The sequence below is a fragment of the Pan troglodytes genome, chromosome 21, assembly GCF_028858775.2.
Source record: "Pan troglodytes isolate AG18354 chromosome 21, NHGRI_mPanTro3-v2.0_pri, whole genome shotgun sequence".
Taxonomy (NCBI): Eukaryota; Metazoa; Chordata; class Mammalia; order Primates; family Hominidae; genus Pan; species Pan troglodytes.
In genome coordinates, this window is record NC_072419.2 from 38,258,644 (window position 1) to 38,282,154 (window position 23,511).

The 23,511-nt window shown below is 46.1% G+C and overlaps 1 protein-coding gene across 6 annotated transcripts in view; it reads left to right on the forward strand.

Moving 5' to 3' along the window:
• The first annotated feature begins 13,265 nt into the window (after positions 1 to 13,265).
• The window catches only part of HCK (HCK proto-oncogene, Src family tyrosine kinase), a 49,416-nt gene continuing 39,170 nt past the window's right edge, over positions 13,266 to 23,511 (forward strand). For 2 of the 6 annotated variants that reach the window (XM_016937656.3, XM_016937658.3), the window contains exons 1-2: positions 13,772 to 14,016; positions 15,762 to 15,827. In XM_016937656.3, the coding sequence (XP_016793145.1) occupies positions 15,826 to 15,827 (2 nt within the window). In that variant the 5' untranslated portion in view covers positions 13,772 to 14,016; positions 15,762 to 15,825. Of the gene's footprint in view, positions 14,017 to 15,761; positions 15,828 to 23,511 lie in introns of all 6 variants that reach the window. The other 4 variants (XM_063802814.1, XM_063802813.1, XM_016937657.3 and 1 more) reach the window with 4 other exon arrangements.

The following is a 23,511-nucleotide window of genomic DNA, read 5'->3' on the forward strand; positions in this document are numbered from 1 at the left end:
CTTCTTCTGTATAATTACACAGTTTTAAGTTACTAAATTTTCGGTAATCTGTCACACGGCAGTATATAACTAACACAATCACCAAAGGTTTGTTTTTGTTTTTGTTTGTTGTTGTTTCTTTTTTTGTTGTTGTTGTTTTGTTTTTGTTTTTGAGACCATCTCGTGCTGTCATCCAGGCTGGAGTGCAATGGGGTGAACAAAACTCACTGTTACCTCGACCTCCTGGGCTCAAGCAATCCTCCTGCCTTAGCCACCCATGTAGCTGGGACAATAGGCATGCATCACCATGCTTGGCTAATTTTTAAATTATTATTATTATTTTTGTACAGATGGGGTCTCACTTTGTTGTGTAGGTTGGTCTCAAACTCCTGGGCTCAAGCAATCCTCCCACCTCAGACTCCCAAAGTGCTAGGATTACAGGTGTGAGCCACCCTGCCCAGGCACAATCAATAAGCCTTTATTAAGCATTTGATGTGTATCAATTCCATGGTGATTGCAAAAGAAGAAGACATGGTCCTGCCCTTAGGGGAGGAAGCCACCTGCACATTCATTCCTAGACTCATTCCTTACTTCAACCAACATTATTGAGCATTTACTATATACCTGGCTCTGTGCTTAGTGTTGACCCATAGGATGTCAGTAATTAAAATACACCATAGAGGCCTGTAGTCCTAGCTACTTGGGAGGCTGGGGTGAGAGGATCACCTGAAACCAGGAGTTCAAGGCCAGCCTGGGCAACATAGCGAGACCTGCTCTCAAAAACAAAAATGTGTGTGTGTGTGTGTGTGTATATATATATATATATATATATATATATACTGTAGGACAAGAGGGAACTTTCTAGAGTGATAAAAATGTATCTCTTAATGGGGTTTAAGTTACATAAATATATATGCATTTGTAAAAACTCAGCAAATGAACACGTAATCTTTTGCCCTTTGCCTGTAAATTTACATTAAAAGAAAATTAAACAAATATTGAAACTGAACTCCAGTTAATAATATGTGTGTTGAGGTAATTTCTTTAAAATGCATTTTAAAAGATGAATTGATGGACAGATAGATGAACAAACATGGTTAAAGCAAGTAAAATGTCAATGGTAGAATGTAGGTGGTGAGAGTAGGTATTTTGTCGCCAAAGTCTTTCAATTTTGCTGTGTATTTGGACATTTTCATAATAAAATGTTCAGAAGGAGCAACACGTGATAACCATATATTCCAATTCCCTCATTTATTATCATTATTTTAGTTCCATAAATAAAAACAATGCATTCTAGTTAAGAAAGAAAAAAACAGCGAGAGAAACATCACACACCAGGGCCTGTTGGGGGATGGGGGGAAAGGGGAGGGAGAGCATTAGGACAAATACCTAATGCATGTGGGGCTTAAAACCTAGATGACAGGTTGATGGGTGCAGCAAACCACCACGGCACATGTATACCTATGCAACAAACCTGCACGTTCTGCAAATGTATCCCAGAATTTAAAGTAAAAAGAAAGAAAGAAAGAAAAAAAACATAGAAAAACACTTCCCCACCACCAATTCCAATGTTCCTTTCCTCTTCAGTGACAACCTCTGCTTCTTGTTGGCTGTTTAGCTTCCAGACTTTTATCTAAGCATTTACATACATGTAGAGGTAAACACAAAACCATGTTATTATTTTAAAAAGGAATGTACTCTGCGATTCTGAAAGAATGTCTTGGGGATCTCTCCATGTTAATTCATGCACATCACCCCAGTTTCAAATTGCTGAGTAAGGATGTGTCTTCCTCTTTGAGATTCAGGCTCAGAGAAGAGTTTGTCAGACACACACAGCAAGTTAGAAGAGCTGGGACTCCAACCTACTCTCCTAGTCCCAGGCCTGGGCGCACCCTGCTTGAGCATGTCCACCACTGAATGAGGGGCAGGGCCATGCCCAGGCCCTTTTTTTCTGCAGAATACAGTGGGCAGGTCCAGCCCTGCCCCTGGGAGAAGACCAGCCTGGGCTTGGGTGCACCGGACCCAGGAGGAAGTCCACAAAGCGCTTCCTCTTTTCTTAGCCTCCAGAGACACTGGGGGAAGAGAAGGGGGTGTTGTGAAACTGAACAGTCCCCCAACCCCCCTGGGGGGACCCATCAGCTGGGGGTGGCCATGCAGCTGGGGGCAGAAAAACAATTTCATGGACTCCCCCAGCACTGCCCCCACCCCACCCCCGTCCCCACCCAGTCTCACCCCGCCCCTGAGCAGGAGGTCTGCTGCCTCTAGGATGGTACTTGGGGTAGGTAAGCTTGGAAGGCATCCATAGGCCAGCCTTGTACAGTCTTGCCCGAGTCCTACATGAGTTGGCCCCAGTGCCTATCAGCTGCTGCCGCCACTTCCAGCCTCCTCTTCCAAATACGGTATCTGCCTGGGGCTTCAGGCACCAACAACATGGAAATGTTTGCAGTTCCTCAAACAGGTCAGACTGTTTCCCTCTCAAGCCTTTGTCAGGTTGTCCCTTCTGTCTGGAACACCCTTTGCCCTGATCTTCCTCTGGCATCCATTAAGCCTCAACTCATATCACTTTTTTTTTTTTTTAAGGCAGGTCTCACTCCATTGCCCAGTCTGGAGTGCAGTGGCGCGATCTCAGCTCACTGCAACCTCTGCCTGCCGGATTCAAGCAATTATCCTGCCTCAGCTTCCCGAGTAACTGGGATTACAGGTGCCCGCCATCACGCCTGGCTAATTTTTAGTAGAGACAGGATTTCGCCATGTTGTACAGGCTAGTCTCTAACTCCTGATGTCAGGTGTTCCGCCCACTTCGGCCTCCCAAAGTGCTGGGATTACAGGCATGAGCCACTGTGCCTGGCCCATATCACCTTTTTCAAGAAGTCCTTGCTGCACTCAGTGTCCTTCCTACTTGGTCCTACAATATCATGGGCCTATCTCTCTCTCTCTCTCTAGCAGCATTTTCCACTCTGTATCTAAGTTATTGGTTAAATGATTGTCTCCATAATTGGATTGAAAGTTGCTTGAGGGCCAAAACACTCTCATCCATTTTTGTACTCCCAGACCTTGGCAGAAATGCACATGGTAGGCCCTTAATCATATTAATGGAATTAATCAAAGAACGAAGGGTTTAGATGCCAGCACTGTCACTATCACTCACTGGCTGTTCCTAAACTCTGAGCTTCAGTTTCTTCCTCTGTAAAATGGGCATGTGAATAGTATCTGCACGGAATTTGCAATATAGCAGAGGAGACAGAGAATCAACAGGTGAACATACAAATATGTAACATAGTGCCTGGTGGCGACAAATTCTCTGGAGAAAAATAAGGCCGAGTGGGAGTTAAAGAAGACTGGAGGAGGGAGGAGCTTTCTAAGGGGGTCAGGGACCCCCTAGGGGCTGTTGGGCGTTTCTCAAGGGTTAGTCTCCTCTGATTTTCATTTGACCTTTTTGGGAAAGGTGGGGAGCAGTGAGCTCCTGCCTGGGAGGGTGTAGCTATGAAATAAACGCTGGCTACTTTACAAATAAAAGGGGAAATGGTTGAGCTCTGAAATAATGATTGTGGCTCTCTTTCCCATCCTTCAACATGTTTTGAATATAGAACAATCAACAGTGATCCCAAAGAATTTGAAATATGAAATGCAAATGCCCTCTGGAAATAGGAAAATACATTTTTGAAAGAGCCAACCTCTGACCCACTGTAAAGCGAAGCTTACATTGTGTTCTAGCTCCTGCCCTCCTTCCAGGACAGAGCCCTGGGTCCCTTTCTGCATTCTGCATCTCTCTCTATACTCCTCAACTTCCTGGGCACGATTACTGCATTTTGTGTAATGGTTACAAACACAGCTGTCAGAGGCACCCTGGAGGCATGTCCATGTGGGTTCTTCAAATCCCAGCTCTGGCACTTATTGGCTGTGTGACCTTGGGCAATTGTCTTTACCTCTCTGAGCAACCCTTTTATAGTCATCCCTACTTATAAGACAGAAAATGAGATAATGTAAGTGAGGGCAACCACCTGGTGCAGGAGGTACTCTTATTCTACTATGCAGGGGAGGAAACGGGCAGAGAGAACCTGCCCAAAGTCACAGCTAGCGAGAGGCGGTCAGTCCAGCCTCTGTGCCTTTGCTCCCACACTCTTCCACCCCTGGCCCCAGAGTCAAGTGCACACTCAGAACACCTTTCTTGACTTTTCATCCCCTAAAAATCCCAGCCAGCATCAATTCTATCTCATCCATGAAGTCTCTGATTGTATTTTCAGTTGACTTTACTTGATTTTGAATAGCTAATACATTTAAATAGTTCAACATTCAAGAGTACAAAAGATACTATGCAGTTCCCCTCCCTGGAAGAAACCACTGGGGCTGTTTGCTATGTGTGCCCTTCTTCACTTGGCCCAGCCATATGCTAGTGTGTTTGTTCTGTTATTCTGCACAAATAGTGAAATACAATAGAAGCTGTTGGACGCCTCAATTTCTTCCCTATTTACAGCTATATTTTTGCATTGTTCTCTATTAGTACATAAGGGGCTTCCTCCTTCTTTTGTAAAAAGCATTTTTATTGAATTATAAATTTACGTACTATACAATTCACCTGTTTAACTTTTACAATGCAATGGTTTTTAGTATGTTCAAATGTTGTGCAACTGTCACCACAATCAATTTTAGAACATTTTCATTACCCACCCACCAAAACCACCCTGTACCTATTAGCAGTCACTTCTTATTTCTCCTCAGCTCCCAGCCCAATGCAACCAATAATCTCCTTTCTTTTTCTTTTAAGTAGAGATGGAGGTCTCAGCATGATGCCCAAGCTGGTCTTGAACTCCTGGGTTCAAGTGATCCTCCTACCTCAGCCTCCAGAGTAGCTGGGACTACAGGCATATGCCACTGTGCCCAACCTCTTTTCTGTTTCTATAGATTTGCCTGTTCTGGACCTTTCATATAAATTGAATTTTATAATATGTGGTATTTTATGATCAGCTGTTTTCATTTAGCATAATGTTTTCAAGGTCCGTCCATATCATAGCCTGTATCAGTACTTCATACCTCTTTATTGCCAAATAATATTTCATTGTGTGGATATGCCACATTTATCCATTGAGGGACATTGAAGTTGTTTCCACTGTTTGGCTGTTATGAATAATGCTGGTATGAAGATTTTATGTACAGATCTTTGTGTAGACATATATTTTCAGATTTCTTGGGTATATACCTGGGCGTGGGATTGCTGGGTCATAAGGTAATTCTATGTGTAACTTTTTGATGAACTGCCAGACTGTTTCCCAAAGCAGCTGCTCCTTTTACATTTCCACCATCATTGTATGAGGTGGAATCTCTCCATATTCTCACCAACAATTGTTATTATCTGTCTTTTTAAATTATAGCAGTTCTAATGGATGTGAAGTGGAATCTCATTGTGGAGTTGATTTGCATTTCTCTAATAACTAATGATATTAAGCACCTTTCCATGTGCTTATTGGCCATTTGTATAGCTTCTTTGGAGAACTATCTATTCAGATCTGTTGCCCACTTTTAAGTTGTGGATTTTTAAATTATTGAGCCATCCTATGTATATATTCAGGACCCCAGTCCCTTTTCAGATCTGTGATTTGCAAATATTTCCTCCCATTCTGTGGGTTGTCTTTACATTTTCAGGATAGTATCACTTGCAGCACAAGTTTTTAATTTCAGTGAAGTCCAATTTATCTATTTTTTCCTTTTGTCACTTGTATCACATCTAAGAAGAATTTGCCTAGCCCAAGGTCATGAAAATTTACTTCTATGTTTTCTTCTAAGAGTTTTACAGCCTGGGTAACATAGCGAAACCCCTTCTCTACCAAAAATACAAAAAATTAGCCGGAGTGGTGGTGTGTGCCTGTGATCCCAACTGCTCAGGAGGCTGAGGTGGGAGGATCACTTGAGCCTGGGAATTGGAGGTTGTAGTGGCCAAGATCGCGCCACTGCACTCCAACCTGGGTGACAAAGTGAAACCCCATCACACACACACACACACACACACACAAAGAGTTTTATAGTTTTTGTTCATACACTTAGATCTACGATCCATTTCGGGATCCAACTTCATTCTTTTGCACGTGAATATTGAGTTGTTCTAGCACCATTTGTTGAAAATACTATTTTCTTCCATTATTGAATTGTTTTGGCACTCTTTTTGAAAATCAATTGGCCTTAAATGTGAGGGTTCATTTCTCAACTCTCAATTCTGTCCCATTGACCTATATTTCTATTCTTATGCCAATACCACACTGTCTTGATTACTATAACTTTGTAGTAAGTTTTGGAAATCAGGAAGTGTTAGTTCTGCAACTTTGTTGTACTTTTCAAGATTATTTTGGCTGTTCTAGGTCCCTTGCATTTCCATATGAATTTTAGGACCAACTTGTTTATTCCTGCCACCCCCCCAAAAAAAGGCAACTGGGGTTTTGATAGGGACAGTATTGATCAGTTTGGGGAGTACTATCATCAACACTATTAAGTTTTCCAATCCATGAACATGAGATGTCTCTCTCAACCCATGGGATGATTTTATTTAGGTCTTAAGTTTCTTTCAAGGATGTTTTCTTGCTTTCAGAGTATATTGTACTACTTTTGTTAAATTTATTCCTAAGTATTTTATTCTTCTGGTGATATTATAAATAAAATTGTTTTCTTAATTTCATGTTCAGATTGTTTATTACTAGTGTATAGAGATACATTTTTTTTTTAATACAGTGTTTCGCTCTTGTGGCCCAGGCTGGAGTGCAATGGCGCAATCTCGGCTCACTGCAACCTCCACCTCCCGGGTTCAAGTGATTCTCCTGCCTCAGCCTCCTGAGTAGCTGGGATTACAGGCGCCCGCCACCACACCCAGCTAATTTTTGTACTTTTAGTAAAGACAGGGTTTCACCACCGCGCCCAGGTGCAGTTGGTTGTTATATATCCTTATTATTTTTGACAACTGCTTAGTATTCAATTATTTTATTAAGATTTATTTTCCCACATCCCAAATCATGGGCATTTAGGTTATTTTCTGTCTTTTCCTAGTAAAAGAAGTGCTGCGATGATTCTCCTGTACATACTATGAATTCTCTTAGGCATTCTGATGTTTTCTCTCTCTGAGCTCCTTTAGTCGTCAGCTGCTACCACTCTGACCCAAGCTCCCATCATCTTGCCCTTGGATGACTCTCTCCCTGCTCACTGGTTTCCCTCCTTTCCCTTTGCCCCTCCAATTCATTCTCTACCCAGCAGCCAGACAGATCCTGTGAAAAGATAAGCCAGTTTGGCTCACTCCTCTGTTCAAAACCCTCCAACAGGGCTGGGCACAGTGGTTCACACCTGTAATCCCAGCACTTTTGGGAGGCTGAGGCAGGTGGACCACCTGAGGTCAGGAGTTCGAGACCAGCCTGGCTAACATGGCAAAACCCCATCTCTAGTAAAAATACAAAAATTAGCCAAGCGTGGTGGCGGGTGCCTGTAGTCCCAGATACCTGGGAGGCTGAGGCAGGAGAATCACTTAAACCTAGGCGGTGGAGGTTGCAGTGAGCCGAGATCGTGCCACTGTACACCCTGGGCGACAGAGTGAGACTCTGTCTCAAAACAAACAAAACCCTCCAACAGCTCCCATCTTGTGTCAATTAAAATTTAATATCGATACCAAGACGTCTGTGGCCTTCACAATATGACCCCACTTACTACCTCTCCAACACTGTCTCCATCACTCTTGTCTGCACCCTCTGTGTTCCAGCCACAATGGGCTCTTTGTATTCCCTAAACACACCACGTGCTGTTGCCTCTCAGGACCTTTGCTGTTACTGGTGCTTCTGCTTGGAACACAATTCCTCCAGATTATCACATGACTTATCTCTCCAATTCAAAAGGTCTTGCTCACATGCCACCTCCTCAGAGAAGCCTTCTCTGACCACCCTGTCTCAAGTTATACCATTGCTCCTCTCCATCCCACTACCTCTCCCCTTGACCTCCCTAGTTTTCTTATAACCCATATCATTCCCAAACATGGGATGAGTTTTCAGTATCTGTTTATTATCCATCTTCCCCTCAATAATATAAATTCTAAGCACATAGGAAGGAATTAATTTTGTTTATTACTGTATCCTCAGCATCAAAAATAGCACATGGCACATAGTAGGTGCTCCATAAATATTTGTTGAGTGAATGAATTATCATGCCACTCCCCTGTTTATAACCATCCAATAGCATCCCATGTATGTTAGAATAAAACCTATGCTCCTCACAGAGGCCTGCAAGGTCCTGAGTGGCCTGGCCAATTTCATGGACCTCACCTTGGGTCTCCCTCCTCTGCTAGACACAATGGGGTTCTTCAGACACACAAAGCACCTACTTTCCTTGAGGCTTTTGTGTATTGTATTGGTTATCAAGATTGCATAATAAACTACCCCAAGCTTAAAGGCTTGAAACAATAAGAATTTATTGGCAGGGCACGGTTTCTCATGCCTGTAATCCCAGCACTTTGGGAGGCTGAGGTGGGTGGATTACCTGAGGTCAGGAGTTCGAGACCAGCCTGGCCAACATGGTGAAACCCTGTCTCTGCTAAAAATACAAAAACTAGCCAGGTGTGGTGTCAGGCACCTGTAATCCCGGCTACTCGGGAGGCTGAGGCAGGAGAATCACTTGAACCTGGGAGGCGGAGGTCACAGTGAGCTGAGATTGCGCCTCTGCACTCCAGCCTGGGCAACAGAGTGAGAATCTGTCTCCAAAAAAAAAAAAAAAAAAAAAAAGATATTACCTGTTCTGGGGAGGCTTCCCTACCTTCCCCTGTTAACCTCTCAAAGCCCCTGCACGGAGCCCCACCCCTTGATAGTGCTTGTTGCAAAATTCCAACCTGCCCTTATTGGTGCAACCATTTGTCCAATGCCCTCCAGTAAGTGGAAAATGCCATGAGGCCAGGGATTTCGGCTCCCTCATTCTCTGTTGTGTTCCCTAACACTCAAGACTCATTACCCAGTATGTGCCCATTATTATGTTTGTTGACCAAATGAGAGAATCGGAGACATCAAATGGCTTGCTCAAGGCTACACGTCTAGAGGTGGAAGGAGCACTAGAATCTGGGCCATGTTACTCCTGATCTAGAATTGGCCTCCTGCCCCAGGACTCACTTGGTTCTCCAGACTTCAGTCACAGCAAAGTCCACCCTCATTTCAGAGTTCCTTTTATTCCATGTTGAAAAGGGTCCACTACCCACAGGGCAATATCTCCTTTTTAAAGTCATATGCTCCTTCTTTTATCTTTGGAACAAGGCAGAGTGACAAAGGTGATTTCCAAATTATACTTGAATCAGTGCCTAAGCAGCAGTTTGAAATCTTAATGATTAGGCTGTACTAATGAAATTGACCATCTATATATAGCAAACCTAAGCACTTTACTTATATTTCATTCTCAAAATGACCCACTGAGGTAAGTAGTAGTATTATTCCGACTTGACAGATGAGGAAACTGAGACTCAAAGAGGTGACGATCAAGTCACCTCTTTGTACAACATTACCCAGTTGGTAACAGCAGTGCCAGGTTTGAACTCTAGTTGGACTCCTACGATGGAGCATTTAGCACCAGTTTTTTGTTTTTATTTTTGTTTTTGTTTTTGTTTGAGGAGTTTTGCTTTGTCGCCCCAGCTGGAGTACAGTGGTACGATCTCGGCTGTCTGCAGCCTCCGTCTCCCAGGTTCAAGCAATTCTCCTGCCTCAGCCTCCCAAGTAGCTGGGATTACAGGCACCCGCTACCACACCCGGCTAATTTTTGTATTTTTAGTAGAGACGGAGTTTCACCATGTTGGCCAGGCTGGTCTCGAACTCCTGACCTCAGGTGATCTGCCCACCTTGGCCTCCCAAAGTCCTGGGATTACAGGCGTAAGCCACCACACCTGGCCCTTAGCACCACTTTTGTGGTCAGCTATAGTCTCCATGACAATGAACGAATGAATAATTGAGTAGACAAAATGTTTGCCACCCCCAAAGACTGGTAAGGGGGTGTTTTAGAATACAATTTGTAATTGTATAAATGTTCTTTGGTGCAAATATGGGTTAGATGGGAACTTTTTTTAATTGAAAAGAATGACAATGCCAAATGTTGGCAAGGATGTGGAGCAATTGGAAATCATAAATCACTGGAGGGAATGCAAAATGGTGTAACCACTTCAAAAACCAATTTAGACCAGGCACAAAGGCTCACACCTGTAATCCCAGCACTTTGGGAGGCTGAGGCAGGCAGATGGCTTGAGCCCAGGAGTTCAAGACCAGCCTGGGCAACACAGTGAGACTGTATCTCTACAAAAAAAAAAATAATAATAAGCTGGGCATGGTGGTGTACCTGTAGTCCCAGCTACTCAGAGGCTGAGGTGGGAGGATCACTTGAGCTCAGGAGACAGAGGTTAAAATGAGCCAAGATCTCGCCATTGCACTTCAGCCTGGGTGACAGAGCAAGACCCTGCCTCAAAAAAAAGAAAAAGAAAAACAATTCAGCAATTTATTGCAAGTTAGACACACGCTTGCTATATGACCCAGCAATTCCAATCCTAAGTATTTACCCAAGAGAAATAAAAATATGCCTACACAAAAACTTGTACATAAATATTTATAGCAGCTTTATTTATATAGCCCCAAATTGAAAACAACCCAAATGTCTCTCAACAAATAAATGGATAAACAAATAGTGTTACATCTATACTATGGAATACTACTCAGCAGTAAAAATGAACGAACTACTGGAACATGCAACAACATGGAAAATCTCTGAGTAACAGAAGACAAACACAAAAGAAACATACTGTATGACTGCATTTATGAGAAATTCTAGAAAAGACAAAGCTAATGTATAATGGCAAAAAGCCAATTGGTGCTTACCTAAGGCTACCTAAGTGTGGGAGGAGTTGACTGCAATAGGACATAAGAGAACTTTTTGGGGTGATAGAAATATTCTATATCTTGATTGGGGTGGTGGTTACACAGGTATATATATTTGCCAAAACTCATCAAGCTGAATATTTATGATGGTAGATTTTATTCACGAAATTATGTCACAATAAAGTTGACAGAAGCTTTGGGAACATACACAAGGATTTCAATTACAGCATTACTGTCAGGACAAAACATTTGGGAAACTGTCCATGAACAGGAACATGTGTCAGCTCTCTGGCTCTTTACTATCAGAATGGCAAACTTTTGAAAGGAGATGTAGCTGATGCTAATGCGGACCCTCCGATGCCCCCTGGGCCTTTACTAAGAGCTGCACTTCTCTTCCTGGAGACCCTCTGGTGGCTGAAGCATGCACCAGGGAGGCCAAAATGCTGGAAGGTCAGTACCCCTGGAGTACCCCTCATCCGGTGTCCAACAGGAGTTGGTGTGTAAATGCCCCAGCTCCCTCGCCTGACAGGTGGAGTAACCCTGAAGTGGGTATATCTCCAGAGATCACTGCAGAATTGAACTCCAGTTGCCCACAATGGTAACTGGCTTCATGATACTCCTTTTTACTGGCTTCCCTCCCTTCCCTGTCTCATCCACCTACTGCCCTACCAGTGTCTTCTGCATCTCCTAAATAAACTATTTTCACTTGGATCCATGTCCAGGGTCTGCTTCTGGGGAACTCAAATTAAGACCAGTGGATAATACCAAGGGTTGGTAAAGATAAGGGGAAATGATGGGAGAAAGAGTGGGGCAGTGGCGATTCTGCAAACACCTGTCATTCTTGGCAAAGCAAGTACTTAACAAAATTCTAATGTAGGACGATAAGGGGACGTGTATGAGGATGTCCACTGTGGCACTATTTACACTAGTGGGAAATTGTGTGCAATCTAGGTGTCCATGACTAGGAGAATGGATAAATAAAATGTGAAGGATGTAAACAGTGACTACACGTACAGCCCCTACCTTTGGCAACATGGCTGGATATTAACAACAGTGATGGGGGTGGCGGGAGGGAATGTACAAAAGTGAATAAGTAATATTAAACATACATTCAGAACATTATCTGTTTTTATAAAAAGCACATACAGACTAGGTGCAATGACTCACACCTATAATCCCAGTACTTTGGGAGGCCAAGGCAGGAGGTTCAGTTGAGCCCCGGAGTTCAAGACTAGCCTGGGCAATACAGCAAGACCCCATCTCTATTTTTTTTTTAAGTTGTCTATGCCATACCACACCGAACACATCTGATCTTGTCTGATCTTGGAAGCTAAGCAGGATCAAGCCTGGTTAGTACTTGGATGGGAGACCCCCTTAAAATAATTAGCACTGTAGGCTAAAGAGAAGGAAAAAAGGCCCATACAGGTACATATACCAAAAACAAGAGTAGGGTCATTGTCTTTCTCATTCATGGTTCTTCCCCCCTTCCCCACCAGGGGACATTTTACAAATGTCTGGAGACATTTTGTTGTCACAACTAGGGAGGAGGATGCTATAGACAACTAGTGGGTAGAGCCCAGGAATGCTGTTAAACATCCTATCATTCACAGGACAGTCCCCCACAACAAAGAATTACCTGGCCCAAATGTCAATAGTGCCAAATTTAAGACCCCTGCATTCCCCAGCCCCCAGGACAGCATTGCTGAATGAATTATGAATGAATGAATGAAGAAATGACTGTGGTCCTGATCAGCTGGAAGCAACGGGAATAGAGAGACGCGGTAGAATTCTTGTAGTTTTGGAGATTTTGGAGGTGTGTTACACAGCATTTAGGGTGATAGCCCCTGTCTTTTCCAGGAGAGGGTGTGTTCTGCCCTTGCCTGGAGCTGGGCACAATCCCATCCACTTGGGGCCTCAGTCATCCTCCAGGCCGACTCCTCCCCTCCCCCGACCACCTCCCCCAGCTTGGGAGTCCTCTGAGCTGCCAGGAAGCCAGGGTGGTTCCTTCGGGCAGGGAACTTTGCATGGCCATGGTGGTTCCTTCGAGAGAGGAACTTTGCATGGTGTCTGAATGGAGCAGGCCTGCGGAAGAGAAACCGCTGACCACAGACCGGACTGGAAGTCTCGGGCCGCGGAGTTGGGGAGGGCTGGGCCAGAAGGGAGGGGTCGGAGTTGTGGGGAAAAGAGATCACGATGCTTCCGGGGTAGGGTAAGGCCTTTCCAGGGTGGGTTGGAATCTTTGAAGACTGTGGCAGGAATCCCTTGATAGGTGGGGTTAGGATCTCTGAAGGGCAGGGTTGGAATCTTTGGACCGGCGGTATAGACCCCTGGGTATTAAAACTCTTAGGCGGCGGGAGGTTAGATCGCGCAGGAGCAGGAGCGGTATTGGAACCCTGGGGTTTGTGTTCTAAATCTTAGGGCAGGGTTAGAATCCACTAAAGTGAGAGTTCGGATCCTTCCATTGGGCAGATTAGAATCTTTGGGGGCAAGTTGAGTTTAAAAATCCTTCAGAGGTGGGATTAAAAATCCTTTGGCGGGGCGGGGTTAGTATCTTGGGAGCCTTGGAGCGGGTGCTGGGGTTCTTAGACGGGCGGGTTCGAATCCCTAGGAGTGGGATTTGGGATCCTTTGGAGACTGGGGTAGGACGCTGGGCGGTGGGATGGGGAGGTGTTAGGGAAAGTGGAGCGGAAGGGATGGGGGTTAGCATCCTTGGTGGACGCGTTAGAAGCCTCCTATGGATGGTGCTAATTTTTTTTTTTTCTCTTCGTGGAGGGTTTGGGATCCTTCTTGCAGGAGACGGAGGTTATGACCCTCGGGGAGCCGGTTAGGATCCTGGGGTGGCGTCTGAATCTTCGGGGAGGTGTTAGGACACTTGGGGCGGAGTTAGCATCGCTCAGGGCGCGGCTAAGGCGCCCAGATGGCCTGCGGGCGCCACCACGTCCCTGGTCCCAGCTCGGGAGCACATCAGAGGCTTAGAGGCGAGTGGGAAGGGACTCAGACAGTGCAGGACGAGAAACGCCCGCGGCACCAAAGCCCGTCGGAGCGTCGCCCCCGCCTCTAGTTCTAGAAAGTCAGTTTCCCGGCACTGGCACCCCGGAACCTCAGGGGCTGCCGAGCTGGGGGGGCGCTCAAGCTGCGAGGATCCGGGCTGCCCGCGAGACGAGGAGCGGGCGCCCAGGTGAGTGCCGCGCACAGGGGACCGGGAATACCCGGCCCGCGAGGGGTCCCAGGAGGCGGAGGGAGCCCAGGAGCCTGGGGAGGGCTGGCTACGGGTGCGGCTGGGGGCAGCGAGGGGAGACGGAACGTCGGGGGAGCCGCGGGTAGCCCGGGGGATGAGGGGTCGACAGCGAGTGGAGGGTGCCCTAGGGAGGGGCGGCACTGTTGCGGACTGCTGGATTCCCGGGGAAGGGGACGCTCGGGCCCGTGCAGTGACTTTATCCACCACTTCTCTGGGCCGTCCAGGTTCCCCTTCGGGGGGGGGGGGGCGGGGATTTTTTTTTTAATTTAAAAAAAAAAAAAGAAGGAAGGGATGGGGCTTCACAGAACCCGGGAGGGGGAAGGCCCTTACGGTTCCCGGTGGGGGCCGGGTCACGCCGGGTTGGCAGCCAGCTTGGGGAAGGGGGTAGTTGGGCGGAGGCGTGACGTGCGAGCCACACCCAGGCCGGCTGCAGCTGGTCGGCTCTCTGCCCCTCCTCCCACAACAGGTCTAGGTCAAACCCCCAAACCTCCTGGCCCGAGAACACACTGCATGCATGCCCTGTCACTTTCCTCCTTGGACGAATTCTCCGCCTCCGAATTCGTTTCCTCATCTGTAAAACGGGGCTATGAAGTCTTTCTTGCAAGGATGCAGGAAATTGGAGTATGCGAGAGGTGGTGCGTGTGAGAGACAGGCTAGTGGGTAGCGGAGGGGGCTTCTAGGGGCAAACTGCCTGTTGGGGCTGGGGTAGAGGATTTGGCCTTTCTTTGCCTCTGTTTTCACAACTGCAGGATGGGGAGAGTAATAGTACCTCCTTCACAGGGTTGTTTAGAGGATTAATTGGGTACTGAAGGGGCCAGGCAGGGTGGCTCACGCCTGTAATCTCAGCTTTTTGGGAGGCCGAGGCAGGTGGATCTCTTGAGGTCTAGAGTTTGAGACCAGCCTGGCCAACATGGTGAAACCCCGTCTCTACTAAAAGTACAAAAATTAGCCGGGCGTAGTAGCACATACCTTTAATCCCAGCTACTCGGGAGGCTGAGGCACGAGAATCACTTGAACCTGGGAGGTGGAGGTTGCGGTGAGCCGAGATCGCGCCACTGCACTCCAGCCTGGGCGACAGAGAGAGACTCTGTCTCAAAAAAAAAAAAAAAAAAAAAAAAAAAAAAAAAAAAAGTTACTGAAGGAAAGCTTTGAGAGTGCTGTCTGACAGTACACAGGCTTAATGTATGTTAACATTGCCCTAGCTAGACATATGGCCCCGTGTTCTCAGACTTTAGCCTACATCAGCATCACCTGGACTGCTTGTGAAAACAGATTGCTGGGCCGAATCCTAGAGTTTCTGATTCAGTAGCTCTGTGCAGGACAATGAGAACTTCCATCCCCGGTGATGCTGCTGCTGCTGATCCAAGGAGGACACTTTGAGAACCACTGGGGTAGCCTATGCCTGGCACAGAGAAAGGCCTCAATGCATATCAGTTGCCTTATCCCATGGTTTTCTCTTTATGGTCCTTTTTTTTTTAGGGGAGGGGGTGACAGGTTAAAATACAGAAAAGTGAAGATAATAATATATTAAATGTCCCGAGAATCCACCATCCAGAATTAACAAATAATAGCATTTTGTTGTGTTTGTTTTGAGATTTTAAAAAATTAATTTACGAAAAGTAACAGAAAAAATTGAAGTCTCCCCACCTTGTATCACTCTCAGTCCTGTTTCTCTCCCTCCCCAGGGGCAACCGCTGTCATGAGTTACAGTCCTTCCAGGATGTGCCTCTGAAAATGGATTGCATATAAATGTACGCATAAACAACACGTAGGATTGTTTTGTGTGCTTTAAAAATGCTATCTATGCAGTGGTTCATGCCTGTAATCCCAGCTACTCGGGAGGCTGAGGCAGGAGAATCGCTTGAACCCGGGGAAGCAGAAGTCGCAGTGAGCCGAGATCGCGCCATTGCACTCCAGCCTGGACAACAAAAGCGAAACTCCACCTAAAAAAAAAAAAAAAAAAAAGGCCGGGCGCGGTGGCTCACGCCTGTAATCCCAGAACTTTGGGAGGCTGAGCCAGGCAGATCACGAGGTCAGGAGATCGAGACCATCCTGGCTAACACGGTGAAACCCCGTCTCTACTAAAAATACAAAAAATTAGCCGGGCATGGTGGCGGGCGCCTGTAGTCCCAGCTACTGGGGAGGCTAAGGCAGGAGAATGGCGTGAACCCTGGAGGTGGAGCTTGCAGTGAGCCGAGATCGTGCCACCGCACTCTAGCCTGGGCCACAGAGCGAGACTCCGTCTCAAAACAAAACAAAACAAAACACTATCTAATTGTGAGACTTTTCTGCAATTCTGACAATGGGGATAGCAGAGGAGCATATTTGCCCCATCTTATCATTAAGTTGTCAAAATCCACCCAGGATGAGAAATAGAAAATAGAGGCCTCATTCATTCCTTCCAGCTGCTGTGGAGTATCCCAGCAGGTAATGACTCTACAGTATTTCTCTTTCCCCTGTGGATAAATACTCAAGTTGTTCCTAGGCGTTCACTACAACGAACAATATTGACAGGAGCATCCTGGATGTGTAGCTTTCGGCCCATGTACAGGTGGTTCTTGAGGAAAACACCAAAAGGCTGGATGGCTCCCCAGAGAGGGCACCTGTCACACTCCCCTTTGTGTGAGAGGAGTACTGTAGCCCAGAAGGGTCACCAGGGACTCTGGGGCAGAGAAGAGAGAAGAATGTTGCTCTGCTGATCTCCCAGCTGTCTCTGGATCAATGGCCTTTCTTTCAGGCCTCATGTTCTCTGCTGTAAGGCACTTCATTTGCCTTACTCACTATGCCTGGCACTTAATAAGTGTTCAAGAAAATGGAAGCATGAACCTTTTGAGGGAACAATAACCAATATTTTCATGTATCTTTATGTAGTCTTTTCTATGCACTTTTAAATTAACATAATTAGTATAATGCTACACATAGATTATTTTTATCCTATTTATTTGCTTAGTATTACATTGTAGCATTTTCCAGGTCATTAAAATGTTCTTAAATTTTTAGTGGCTGCATAATATTCCACTGTTTGCCTGTATTATAATTTGCTTAACCTTTCTAGCAGAGCAATCTTTTATATAGTTCAAAAATTTTAGAAATATTTTAATCGAGGTGAAATTCACATAACTTTATAAAATTAACTATATGATTTTTAAAGCGAACAATTCAGTGGTATTTGGTATATTCACAATGTTGTACAAACACTACCTGTCAGTAGCTCCTAAACATTTCCATCACCCCTGAAAAAGGAAACTTTGTACGCATTAAGCAATTACCCCCCATTCCCCCAGCCCCTGGCAACCACCAATCTGCTTTTTGCCTGTACGGACTAATTTATTCAGGATATTTAACATAAATAGAAGCATACTATGTGACTTTCTGTGTCTAGCTTCTTTCACTTAACATAATGTTTTCCAAGGTTCATCCACATGGTGGCAACTATTAGTACTTTATTCCCTTTGTGGCCAAATAATATTCCATTGTATGGATATTCCACAGTTTATTTACCCATTTATCCACAGATGGAAATTCAGGTTGTTTCCACATTTTGACCATTGAAAATAATACTGCTATGAGCATGCATGTGCATACATGTATTTGTTTGAGCACCTGTTTTCAATTCCTTTGGGTATATACCTGAAGTAGAGTTACTGAGTCATATAAAAGTTCTATCTCTGTGGCCGGGTGCGGTGGCTCACGCCTGTAATCCCAGCACTCTGGGAGACTGAGGCGGGTGGATCACGAGGTCAGGAGATCGAGATCATCCCGGTTAACATGGTGAAACCTCGTCTCTACTAAAAAAATACAAAAAAATTAGCCGGGCATTGTGGTGGGCGCCTGTAGTCCCAGCTACTCGGGAGGCTGAGGCAGGAGAATGGCATGAACCCGGGAGGCGGAGCTTGCAGTGAGCCGAGATCGAGCCACTGCACTCTAGCCTGGGCGACAGAGCGAGACTCCTTCTCAGAAAAAAAAAAACAGTAGTTCTATCTTTAACTTTTTGAGGAACTGCTATGCTGTTTTCCACCATTTTACATTCCCACCGTAATATACAAGGGTTTCAATTGGCTTCACATCCTTGCCAATGCCTACTATGTTTATATTTTATTATTATTATTATTACCATTCTAATGGGTACAGAAAGCACAAATCTTAATCTCATTCAAACCAGGCTGCCCTCTGAGGGCTCTTACCTCAGAAAGTAAGGAGAAAGTTGTCTACATTCTAAGGACTAGCCAGGGCTTGGACTTTAAACTCTTCTAGAAAGTAAATTCTACAAGAGCACAAACATGTTTGTCCTATAAACCACTGTATCTTCTAACACCTGGCACCTGGCACATAGTAGGGCCTCAAAAAAACACTGATGGGACAAACGCAATGAATGTTGGACAACCTCCTCCCTCCCTTGCCTGAGATATTTCAGCTGCCCTCCCCGAACACCCCTCCACCCGCAGCGATTATTTTTAATTAGTTGCTAACATTTAAACTCAGGAGAGCTCACATAATCTGGATTTCTGTCTCCTAAAACATTAGAAGAGTTAGCAGCCCTGAGACTAGAACCCACGACTCCAGTGCTCTTCAGACAACCTCAGTGGAGCTGGGGGCTGCCCTGGGGGCTACACCTGGGCTGTCCAGCTTGCACAGCCCTTGCCAGGCCCACTTTCCTCATCCGCAGAACCCTCCACATCCCTATAGTCATTTGAGTTTTCAAACCCCACCCTTCGAGTCATGACAAGGCTTCCTTTTTTATAGAAAAGGAACATGAAGGGCTGGATGCGGTGGCTCACCCTGTAATCCCAGCACTTTGGGAGGCCGAGACAGGCAGATCATCTGAGCTCAGGAGTTCGAGACCAGCCTGGGTAACATGGCAAAACCCTGTCTCTACAAAAAATACAAAAATTAGCTGGGTGTGGTGGCACATGGCTGTAGTACCAGCTACTCAGGAGGCTGAGGTGGGAGGATCGTCTGAGCACAGAAGGTGAAGGTTGCAGTGATCTGAGACTGCACCACTGTACTCCAGCCTGGGTGACAGAGCAAGACCCTGTCTCATAAAAAGAAAAGAAAAGGAATGTGAAGCCTAGAGAGGGTAATTGACTTTCCCAAAGTCACACAGCAAGTTAGTAGCACAATCTCTCTCAGCCTCTTTCTTTCTTACATCTTTTTGTTGTTGTTTATTTTTCTTTTTTTATACCACAAGTCATCAAGCAATCACTTCTGCCTTTCTAAACAAACCCCACCACATGCACCAACCACATGTTGGTCCCCGCCCCATTTCTCCAGTTTCCTCCCCCACAGGACTGGGAGTTTGAAGGTACTTTCAGAGGCGTGGGTAATGATGCAGAAGCAGCCTGTGCTTAAGTGTAAATGTACCCTGGTCTTGGCCCCGGCTGTGGTCCCACATGCTGCATCCTCTGGATGGCACTGCGCTAGGACGTGCGCTCCTGACTCTCCCTTCGAGTCACCTCCCTGAGTTCCAGGCATCACCCTGAAATCCTTTGGCCCAGGAGATGTAAGTGCAGCCAAGAGAACAGGAATCCCAGCCTCATCTCTACCATAGAAATGAAGAACAGTGGGTACAATACAGTAGACGACCCCGAGTCTGAGCGCCAGCTCTGCCAAAGACAGGTTGTGATGCACTAGGCAAATCTCTTCCCTTTCTGAGCCTCAGTTCCCAAATCCAAAAAAAAAATGGAACTGAGGCTGGGCACGGTGGCTCACACCTGTAATCCCAGCACTTTGGGAGGACAAAGCAGGTGGATCACCTGAGGTCAGGAGTTCAAGACCAGCCTGGCCAACATGGTGAAACCCCGTCTCTACTAAAAATGCAAAAATTAGCTGGGCGTGGTGGCGGGTGCCTGTAATTTCAGCTACTTGGGAAGCCGAGGCAGGAGAATTGCTGGAACCCGGGAGGCACGGTTGCAGTGAGCCAAGGTCTTGCCACTGCACTCCAGCCCGGGCTGACAACAGCAAGACTCTGTCAAAAAAAAAAAAAAGTGGGGGAGAACTGAGGAGGATACTACTCATGATTCCTGCAGCACAATTCCTTTTATGTCAAAACACACGCACACACACACACACACACACATACACACACTAGTCCATCATGGCGTATATGTCTTAGTTTGAGTTTCTCCAGAAGCAGACCCTAGGCAAGGTTTCAAATGCAAATAGTTTGTTTGAGAGCTGATTCCAGAGACCCTCCTAGGGGAGTAAGGAAGTGAGGCAGGGAACAGGAAGTAGTCATTAAAGGTGTCTTCTAAGCCCAGTTACCACTGTGGGCACCTGGAGCTCAATCCCACTGAGGAGCTCTGGGAGCCAGGGTAGAACAGGCTCGAGAGGTGAGGGAACCGGGGTATTTGTCCACCCTGGTCTCACTCCTGTCTTTTGTTGAAAACTACTCCTGGGGATGTGATAATTCTCTAGCACTTTCGGCTTGCCAAGCCCATGGGCAGAGCAGGCACCAATAGCCACAGAGAAATCTCTCAGACAAAGAGATGAAGGTGCCGGCAGCTGGAAGTCCAGCCAGAATGTGCAGAAATGGTAAAGGGCAGAGTGATAGAGGCAGGGCACTGACAGCCTCTGCTTCAACATACATGTGTGTAAATGCAGAGGCAGAGGCTGAGGCCAAATGCTGGCAGAGGATATCTGGGTGGGGAAAGAGGTGGCCATGGAGGGCTTATAGAATAAGTAATCCAAGAGTGTCTTAAATGTATCTGTAATGTTTTCATCTTCCTTCCTTCCCTCCCTCCCTCCCTCCTTTCTTTTCTTTTCTTTCTTTCTTTCTTCTTTCCCTTCTTTCCTTCCCCCCTTCTCGTCCTCCTCTTCCTCCTCCTCCACTTTCTTCTTCTCTTCCTTCCTTTCTTCTTTCTCTTTCTTTCTTTCTTTCTTCTTTCCCTTCCTCCTCCTCCTCCTTCTTCTTCTTTCTCGCTTCTCTCTCTCTCTCTCTTTCTTTCTTTTTCTTTTTGAGACAGGGTCTCGCTCTGTCTCCCAGGCTGGAGTGCAGTGACGCTATCATGGCTCATGCAGCCCCAACCTCCTGTGCTCAAGCGATCCTCCCACCTCAGCCTCCTGAGTAGCTGGGATCACAGGCACATGCCACCACACCCAGCTAATAAAAAAAAATTCTGGTAGAGATGGGGTCTTGCCATGTTGCCCAGGCTGGTCTTAAATTCCTCGGCTCAAACGATCCTCCTGTCTTGACCTCTCAAAGTGCTGGTATTACAGATGTGAGCCACCATACCTGGCCTCTAATGGTTTAATTTTTAACAAGAAGGATGCACTAATGTTTTACTAGTTGGTAAAAGGTCATTTTAAAAATAAAATACATACCCTTCAAAAAATAAAAGAAACTGAGACCTGGAGCTTTGTCAATTATAAAAAAAAAATGTAAAAGGATCAGCGCCTGTGTTACTGAGGCTTTGAGGATTCCATTTGTGGAGGACAGGTTTGGGGGCAGCTGATCTCTCAGTACCATGGCAGGTTAAAGTGAAAAGTGGCCCTGGTGGTGAACTGGCCACCATGTCCTGTCTGGAGGGGGAAACTTCCACTCAGCGGCAGCCAAGGAAAGACTGCTCCTCTCCCAGCAGAAGCGAGCAAACGTGCATCATCCTTCTCAGTTTAAACATATATTTATAGCTATTGATTTTCTTTTTGTTTGTTTTTGTTTTGAGACAGGATCTCACTCTGTTGCCCAGGCTGGAGTGCAGTGGGGCAATCTTGGCTCACTGCAACCTCTGCCTCTTGAGTTCAAGCAATTCTCCTGCCTTAGCCTCCCAAGTAGCTGGGATTACAGGCACCCACTACCACGCCCAGCTAATTTTTGTATTTTTGGTTGAGACAGGGTTTCACCATGTTGGCCAGGCTGGTCTCAAACTCCTGACATCAGGTGATCTGCCTGCTGACCTCAGGTGATCCGCCTGCCTCAGCTTCCCAAAGTGCTGGGATTACAGGCATGAGCCATTGCACCTGGCCTATTTATAGCTATTGTTTAGACGGGAAATCTGGGGGCATCCAGCAGACTAAATGGGGACCTTACTGTCATATCTCATATCCTAATGGTCAGATGGATAATAAACAAATCAACAGGTAATACATTAGGTGCATTAGTCCAGGTCCTTTTTTATTTTTTCTTTTCTTTTTCTTTTTCTTTTTTTTTTATACTTAACTTCAGCATACCCTGAGATAGTTCAAGTCCTTTGAGAAGCAGACTCCCATAGCATTAAATGTGCAAGAAATTTATTGGAGGAAATGGCTATGAGAGAAAATGGGAAGAAACCAGGAGAGGACAGGAGAGCCATCAGATAGTGGGGTACCTCTGTCCACTAATGAAAAAGAAAAGGAAGGAAGAAAGGAAGGAAGAAGAAAGGAATAAAAGGAGGACTTGTCTTGGACTGCCATGCCGTATTTTTTTTTGTAGTTGTTGTTCTGTTTTATTTTGTTTTTTTTTGAGACAGAGTCTTGCTCTGTTGCCCAGGCTGGAGTGCAGTGGCGCAGTCTTGGCTCACTGCAACCTCCGCCTCCCGGGTTCAAGCAATTCTCCTTCCTCAGCCTCCTGAGTAGCTAGGATTACAAGCATGCGCCACCACGCCCAGCTAATTTTTGTATTTTTAGTAGAGACGGGGTTTCACCATGTTGGCCAGGCTGGTCTTGAACTCCTGACCTTGTGATTCGCCCGCCTTGGCCTCCCAAAGTGCTGGGATTACAGGCGTGAGCCACCGCGCCCAGCTGCCATGCCATTCTAAGGAAAGTTTGTCAAGGCTGTTAAGGAGCCCTTGGCCAAAGTCTCTTGACAGAGGTCCCCCAGACATGGGTGGGCTTCGGTCTCCCTGCCACACTCAGTCATTGGCTGGGAGCAGCCCATGAGAGCAGTGATGGACTTCAGAGCACAGCAGCTGAGCCACTGATCAATTTCTCCAGTCGTACTCCTGCAGTTGGAGATCTGAGAGGTGCATCCTCATGGCCACCACGTTTAAGAGGTGGTTAGGGGCATGAAGACTAGCTGGGAACAGGCTAGACAGTGATGGGAGTTGGGGGGCAGAGGATCCTGTCTTTGCCAGGGTGATGAGGGAAGGTTGCTCTGAGAAGGTACAATCATTAGAGAGACTGAAGGAAGTGATGGAGCCTTTCTGGGTGAAGAATATTCCAGAAACAGAACATGCAATGCCCCAGAGGTATAAGCACAGTTGGTGAGTTGAAGAAGAGCAAGGAGGGCTCCAGTGGAATGATCAAGGGAGAGTTAGAAGGAGACAGATCTGAGAGGCTGAGGAAGGGATCAGATTGTGGAGGTCTTACCCACCTTGGAGGGGACTTGGGCTTTTACTCCAAGTGAGATGGAAACCCTGGGTGGGGGGTGGGGGTTGAGCAGAGAAGGAATGCGATCTGACTTACCTTTTTTTTTTTTTTTTTGAGACGGACTCTCACTCTGTTGCCCAGGCTGGACTGCAG